Source organism: Lepisosteus platostomus, chromosome 5, assembly GCF_059453375.1.
Source record: "Lepisosteus platostomus isolate fLepPlt1 chromosome 5, fLepPlt1.hap1, whole genome shotgun sequence".
In the NCBI taxonomy this organism is placed as follows: Eukaryota; Metazoa; Chordata; class Actinopteri; order Semionotiformes; family Lepisosteidae; genus Lepisosteus; species Lepisosteus platostomus.
Genome location: NC_142615.1, coordinates 50,730,690 through 50,738,432, shown reverse-complemented (window position 1 = coordinate 50,738,432; position 7,743 = coordinate 50,730,690). Strand labels below are relative to the sequence as shown.

Here is a 7,743-nt window from a genome sequence, read left to right as displayed (position 1 = left end):
TGCAGGAAATGTGCGTGTTTTAAACAATTTTAACGTGTGGAATTTTATCTTCAGCTGGCTGTAGTTAGAATGCCTTATACACCCGTTGTGTATCCTTAGCAAAAATATTTTAAAATTATAACACAGTTGTTGGAGAACTTGACAATCCTTGACAATCATTATTAAATGAGCACAGTACAAATGTACATTGATATTTTTGTTGTTAGTACTTTAATTTTAAAATATATAAACATAATTGTGCTGATATGGGTGTTCATTTGAAGGATTTGAGTAATCTATAAAGATGTCAGAACAACCAAAGAAACATTTGGGCATCTGCATATTTGTAAAGATTAAAGAGCACCGTAAGTGTGAAGTTTGCACACACGAGAGAAGAAATCAGTTTAAATGCACGTCATTAAACTGATGGTATGCTTATCAATCGTGCATAACAGAAGATGGCTTTGATCCATCGATCTTTGGGTTATGGGCCTTGCACACTTCAGCTGCGCCACTCAGCTATGGTTAACACCTGAGATGCACCTGAGATGAAAAGTTTCAACGGTAAACGCAGACGTCACTGAGCACTTGGTCTTTTGTAGTACAAATCATCACATGCTGCTCTACATGGGCGTGTCTTCAAGATCGTTGAGAACCAAAGCTTCTGCCTTCCTGGCTACTGATTCTTTCTTCGTTAATTCCCAAATCTTCAATGAGAATCAGTGAAACGAAAACCAGACACATGTACACACTCGCATACTAGCCTGAAAGAAAAATGATGGAAGCGTTTGAGAAATAACAAGAGTAGTCTGAACAGCTCCAGCCTATCAAGTGCTCTACAAAGTGATCGCTATCTCCACACCCAGTTTATAACACTGAAAATGATTCAGGAAGCACAGCAGAGTTCTAAAAACAGCGGTTGAAAAGCGTCTAGATACGTAAAACGACAATTTCTCAAAAGTAAAATCTTCATCTTTTAAATATTGTCATCCATATATTTTTTACATAACGCTTTCGAGAAATAAACTGTCTTGTAATGAAGGCTGCATTAGAAAATGTGTATCTAAATTAAAATCGGGTTTATTCTGCGTATTTCAGCTTTCTTAGCGCTTGGGTCTCGATTCAGATATTGCAATGAAAGCAACAGGGGAGTAAGTTTTCCTTTTCTAAATCAAAGGTGATCTGCTTACAAGGAAGTATAAAAACTTCAGCGTTTACGTTTTGAAGACCGCAAATTGTCGAAACAATATTGCTTCATAAGCTAATAAGTAACATTTCTGAGCACGCATTGTATTACTAATGCTGTTATTAATAAAAAAAAAAGCTTAAATTCACATAATGGAATTTGGACGGCTCAAAGTAGTCTATTCCTTGTACACCTTTACTTGCCCGCTGAGTAGAGTTTAAAGCAACGGCAGCAGAAGTAGCAGTAATAGTAACAACGTGGTTAGAGTGTCACAATACACTCTATGAAAGAATTGCGGCTTCAGATCGTTTTCTTCTGTTGAATCTGCCTACAGGCTCCGATGTGCTGACATTGGCTGTGATCTTTTTCATGAAATTCTTCACATATTTGAAATATTTAATTCGGGTTCGCCTAATACACGGTGCAAACAGTACCTGCAGCAGAATGCTGTGGCACATGAAGTCGTTTTGATTATCGGTTGTAAGGATTGAGGAGCGTACTAGAAATCGAGGAAGCGAAAAGAAAATTAAATAGGAGTCACTTTTTGGATTGCTAATCCATTGTGCTCTGCTCGTCTAGGTTCAAATCCCATCCTTGTCATGGTTAAGGCCTGAGACGTGTGTGTTTTTTCTAAACGGTGTTTGCATTTGTTTCCTCTTTTACTCCTGTAAACTCAGGATTTTTTTTCCTTGGTGGCAACAATACGCTTCTGCAATACAGTAAATGGTAGACTCTGCTTTCAAATTAGCTGCACCAGGCATTCGTATACAGAAAAACACAGGGATTTAAAATTCAGGAATATGAATGGCCAATTGCTTACAGCTAGGGTTTTTACGTTTTCTTATTTAGCGATTTGTGTATCAATCATTTAACAATTCATTAAAATGCTAACAATATGTAAAATCAAAACAACAGCACCGTTAAATGCTGGGGAGACAGGTAGTTGTTTTTTTCAATCAGATGCCAATCTCCAATGGTGTGTGTGAGAGCTTACGTACCTTTCCTTTTCTCACATTTTCTGACAACTATTCCAAAGGGGCATCCTGTCAGCTCCTAATACTTTTCAAAAGTCTGCCTGCATGTTTGATTATTGTCGTTTTATTTAGAAAAAGTTCAATATTGATCATAACTAAAGAAAATTAGGATCACGAATAAAAAAAGGGCTGAAGATGCGAGTCGCTCTTGAATCAGAGCTGGGCGACACGGGCTTCTGTTCTGATATGATTGTACGAGAAGCAGGAGGAATCTCTTCTCTCCTATGGAGCATGAGCTGAATCAGGAGTGAGACATTTCGTATGCTCGTGCATATGTTAACGCATGACCTACATCGTAAAACTAAATTAAAAACTAACATTAAGTTGTCAAAGACATTCATTTACATACAAACAAAAGACAGACATAGTAACGATTCTACATTAACTTGTCCTACATAGTAATGTATCGCAGAATTCCGACTAAGTAACTCAGAATTGCGACCTAAAAACTCAGAATTTTGACTTTATCTCTCACATTTTCGACTTCGAAATAGCCCATATTTCATTGTCTGTCCTTTTGTTATTGTAACGGATTCGGGTTCTAGCTGGCAAGACCTGGGTTCGAGCCAATACAGTGAAGCACGAAGTAGGGTGGGAGCGGCAAGGGGACAAACCCTAGAACCCGAATCCGTTACAATAACAAAAGGACAGACAATGAAATATGGGCTATGTCGAAGTCGCAAATGTGAGAGATAAAGTCAAAATTCTGAGTTTTTAGGTCGCAATTCTATGATTCTAAGTCACAATTCTGAGATACCATAGTGCGTTTTTTTTTTACTCCCTGGCGTAAACGGGCTTCCGTAGGTTCTCAGTGCTGCGAAGCAAAAGCAATCTCTGAGAAATCAGACAAATTATTATCAGATCATGTCAAAAGCTGATCAGTATTTCTTTACTGGAAAACAAAGAAATGCTTGTATTACACATTTTAATATGACATGCAATTACACATGAAAAATAGTAAAATTATTGTTGGTACATGTTGATAGAACAGCCCCCTCGATAAAAGAAAGTGTGGACGGACGTGTCGCATGTTCCGTACTCTGTATGACAGCGAGTTTAACACACTGTCCTTGGAAATTAGAAACTAATTGAACAATAAATTAATCTGAGCAAATTTTACACGTGTGGGTGATTTAATTCTGTCGAAATTGCGTGGAACTCCTCCGCTGAGGTCAGATACACACGGGAAAGTGTTCAGGAGGCTTCACGGAGTCCCGCCTCAGACTGGAATCAGGTCCTAATTAGACCCTGAGAACAATCCGAGTCTCTGTGTGTAATTGATTGTGTTGATTGAGCGGTAGTGTGACCAGGTGTGTGGTAGCAGGTCCTGCCAGTATAAAAACCTATTCACCGCATTCACACTTTATGCTTTCTTGCTTCAACACAGTTTATTGGTTTACTTATTTTACTCCTGTAGCAATTTAGCGGGACGTTAATTTGGCAATGCGCTCGTTTCTCTTTGTGCTGTGCCTGTGCGCAGGGGCTGGGCTCCCTGCACTGATCTCCGCCGGGCCTGCTGGCTGGGACTCTCGGGAATTGGCGCTCCAGGCCGACCTCTCGGCTCTCGAAGACGCAGCCCAGTAAGAGGACTTGAACCTCGCAGATGCGCCCTCCGAAGACCTGTCTGCAAGCGAGAACGACTCGCGGTCCTTAGCTCCCGACTTCCGCAGCCTTCCCGTATCCAGAGACGCGTACTCGCCCTACTTTGACAAGGAGAAGATGAAGCCGGCAGCCGCCCCTTACCCGCCTACATCAAGAGCGTCCTGTTTCCTCCCCAGCGAGGGCGGCAGCCGGCTCGGCCGGCCATCGGGGGCACCCGAAGAGTGGTTGTGTGGTGCGACTCCAGCAGGATGTACGTGAGGGTCAGTCGGCTCCTGTTCGGCTTCAGCTGTCGGCCATCGGAGGTGACCTTGGGCAACTGCAGCGTCAGCCGAACCACACGCAGTTACTTCTACTTCATCTACGGGCTTCACGAGTGCGGCACCGAGCGATCGGTAAGCGGGTCTTCATCTACAGGCAGTGTATCGATGTGAGCAGTAGGGCCAGTGTCGGGGTTGCCTTTTCTGGGAATATCCCTTCCTCTGTGACCCTGCAGGTTGTCCAGGGCCGCCTGGTGTACTCCAACACTCTCCGCTATGCCCCGCCCTCCTCCAGTGCACCTGTGTATCGCTTCATTCCCTTCTGTGCCAGTCAAGTGCTCCTACAACAGGTAGGCAGGGCTCTGCTGCTGCGGAGAAGCTGCTGGGGAAAGTGTCCAGATGCCCCTCATCCCCTCTGTCCTGCAGGTTCCACTACTCCTACAAGGTTGGCTATGTCCCCACGTGGGCCAGGAGAAGGACCTTCTTCAAGGACCTGAAGAACAAGCACAGCTTTGTGCTGCTCACCACCAACTGTAAGCTCCTTGAGTGAGTGGCTCCTCCTGCCTGCAGGGGGTGCTGTGTGCAGGTGTAATGCTGCCTCTCTCTCTCTCTCTCCAGCCCATTGGGTCCGGCTCTCTCCTAAGGATGAGTACTTCCTGGGTCAGCCCATGTACTTCCAGGCCACTGCCTACTTTGCCACAGTGGAGCAGAGGCTGTACATCCACTCGTGTTACGTAACGGAGAAACCGGACCAGCATTCCCAGCCCCGTTTCCCCGTGATTGACAACTTGGGGTACGGCCCCTTCTGGGCGGAGAGGTGGGCAGGAGCCCCAAGAGCCTGCAGGGGTTCATCCTTGTCCCCAGGTGCATGGTGGACAGCAAGGCAGATGGCTGCCTGTCCAGGTTTGTCCCCTCCAAGCAGAAGGATGTGCTCCGCTTCACAATTGATGCCTTCCTCTTCCAGAAGAAGCTGTCCAGGAAGGTACTGCTCTCAAAGGCTGCTCAGCCTTCTTGCTCTACTGATCCATGGTCTGCTTTCACGTCCATGATCTAGATGTGAACCAGACTGTGACAGCTGTAGTGCCTAGAGCTGCCAGCTTGCCTTCATTGATGGCAGAAGGTCCTTCTCTGTCCCTCTATTGGCCTTGATCCCTTAATGCTGTGACCTTCCCTCTTGTAGCATGAAGTGACTGAGCTGTACATGCACTGTGTCATGGCTGTGGCTCCTGCTAAAGCAACACCAGGGACCAAGTCCTGCACCTACAACAGGGAGGTGAAGAGGTACTTCTGCAAGGAGCCTGCTGAGGGTGCTCTGGGACATGCCAGGTGGAGGCCTCACCTGTCCTCCTCTCCTCCAGGTGGGAGGAGCTGTATGGTGACCATGAGGTCTGTGCCTGCTGTGAGTCCAGGTGTCCTGGCAGCTGTAATGAAGGTGGGTCTGGTTCTCTATCCCTTGTGGATGCATCTCTGCCCAAGAGACAACCATGCTTGGACAACTGAGGAATGATCCTGTGCTGGACAAAAGGACTGTGTAGATGAGTAGACTGTGGGTCTCTGGGTATAGCAGATCCCTCAATCCTGGGTGTTGCTTGTCCACAGGTACCAGGAGCCTGGTGACCAGTAGTCGGGTGGCTGTGGCACCAGTAGAGGGTCCTCTGGATGTGGGAGCTGACTGGAATGAGGATGAGGAGGGAGACCCTCAGAGCTCCAGTGAAGATGCTGAGAGCACCAGTGAGGATGTGGAGGGAGCAGAGGACTTTGGAGATGTTGGCCAGTGGACAGGTAGGGTCTGGCAGGAGGAGCTCCTGTAGGGGTGGTGTCCTGCAGTGCAGCTGGATTGTTCTCCTTCTTCCTCCCCAGGTGCCTGAATGAAGGCTCCAGCCTGGCCCTTGTGACTCTCCTGCCTCCACTTGCCTTGTAATGGCAACATCTCAATAAAGCTGTGAAAGACCCTTCTGCTTGCCCTTGTTTCTTTATGGTTTATAGGTTTGAATGGGATGGAGGAATTCAAGGGAAGTGAGACCCATTAATCAATGGAAGTATTTGTGGGGGGGGGGTTCCCCTTTCAAGAATGCTTCTTGTATTGCTGCCAATGAGGACTGAAAATGGCTGGAGTAATAAAGCATTGTACTGGGGGAAGATGGCTGCATTATTCCTTGGGCAGGGCATTGTGACTTTTTTTTACTGGGGGAGAGACAGAGGTGTTCAATATACTGGAAATCCTCCCATTTCCGAGAGGCGTAGTGCTTATGGAGTGTGAGTTGCTACTGTAGTGCCCAGTAAGAGTGAGATCTGGTGTCCTATTCTAGGCTGCACAAACTGACTAAAATAAACACAAGGAAGGAATTGTCAACAGGGGCTTGGTGTAAAGTAGGCCTTCCCTTCCTTAGCAGAGGAACAATACTGGTGCACAAACATCAGTGAATAATGGTGCAGTTAGAATCTCGGAGGTCTTGTCTTATGGGCGTTGGTTTCACAGCAGTGGTATTGGACAGTCATGAGGAGTATTAGGATTGAGACTGGAGATCCCAGCACTTGATGGGGAAGACAGGTGTTCACAACCACCTCTACCAGCAGCACAGACTGTGTGGATTGAGACTGAACACTTACTACACAAAGCCTCTCCCCTGTTTCAGTGTCCCATGTCGTGAATCCTAGTCTCCCTTTGTGACTACCTATAATTTGCACAAATCATGATGGCCCACTAACACTGTTAATTTTTAGCCCTACTGCACTGCCCTATTAAAGCTTCAAGGTTTTAGGATAAACTATTTTATATAATGGTTCCAAAGGTGGCTTCTCAAAGTACTTGACATAATTACAATTAGAATACACAGGATATAACAGTTCCAATAGACAGAGGAGACCACGGATGGTGGTACTAAGGAAAGTAGAAGCAGAGGGGTAAAGATTGGAACCAGTTCAGTAAAGGCTCTTCTACAGAACAAGGTGTTGAGTCTGAATTTGAAGGAGTTTAGGGAAGGTGAATCTGGTATCCTTGGGGAGAGAGTTCCAGAGCTTGGGGGGCATAACAGGAGAAGGCCTTGTCACTCACACAGTGTAGATGGGCTTGGGGGACAGTTAGGAGACCAGAATAAGAAGAGCGAAGGTTATGAGGTGGGGAGCAGGGTGATAATAGATCAAACTGCTACTGAGGTGCAACTGAAATGTGACGGCATGTTCTACGATTTATGCAAGAAAGGGTAATGTTAGGCTTTTATGGACCGTTGGTACAACAGCAGTGCTCAAGGATTCATTTCTAATATTGAGGACAATGGGTTATATACCCCTCGTTCTTACCAAAGGATCAGAGACCTTTTGCTATATAAAAAGACTCCTTTCCACCACTAATTCATACAGGTTTGGTTCATTTGGGTTTTATCATTTAAGTGAAGTCAATGTCCTGCTCGCAGCTGAGCCCGACACACGGTACAGTCTGGTTTCTGTCGCTGGGCGCTCACCCTGCGGTCCATATGGGTCCTAATGCCCCAGTATACGGCAGTGGCAATTTCCCTAAGGAAACAAATACTCCACATTAGTCTGAATGCCACATTCTTCATTGGTCCCATAACATCACAGAAATATAAAAACAAAACTACTCACTCTTTAATCTCGTCTAATCCAAGACACACCAAATATCACAGTCTTCTTTAAACACGCGTGCTGTGATTCCTCTATGTAGCAG

The 7,743-nt window shown here is 45.6% G+C and overlaps 1 protein-coding gene across 2 annotated transcripts; it reads left to right on the top strand.

Annotated features, from left to right (window-relative positions):
- The first annotated feature begins 3,512 nt into the window (after positions 1-3,512).
- Positions 3,513-5,635, top strand: LOC148668839 (zona pellucida sperm-binding protein 3-like). Of its 2 annotated transcripts, none has more exons than XR_015936940.1 (6): positions 3,513-4,193; positions 4,295-4,408; positions 4,485-4,591; positions 4,724-5,040; positions 5,239-5,339; positions 5,417-5,635. XR_015936940.1 is itself a non-coding variant. In XM_088632637.1 (6 exons), the coding sequence occupies exons 4-6, from the start codon at positions 4,927-4,929 to the stop codon at positions 5,556-5,558; spliced, it is 357 nt and encodes a 118-aa protein (XP_088488763.1). In that variant the 5' UTR covers positions 3,516-4,193; positions 4,295-4,408; positions 4,485-4,591; positions 4,724-4,926; the 3' UTR covers positions 5,559-5,635. The 2 variants fall into 2 exon arrangements, 1 of the variants encoding a protein (XP_088488763.1); XM_088632637.1 differs by having other exon boundaries at positions 3,516-4,193.
- The last annotated feature ends 2,108 nt before the right edge of the window (positions 5,636-7,743 follow it).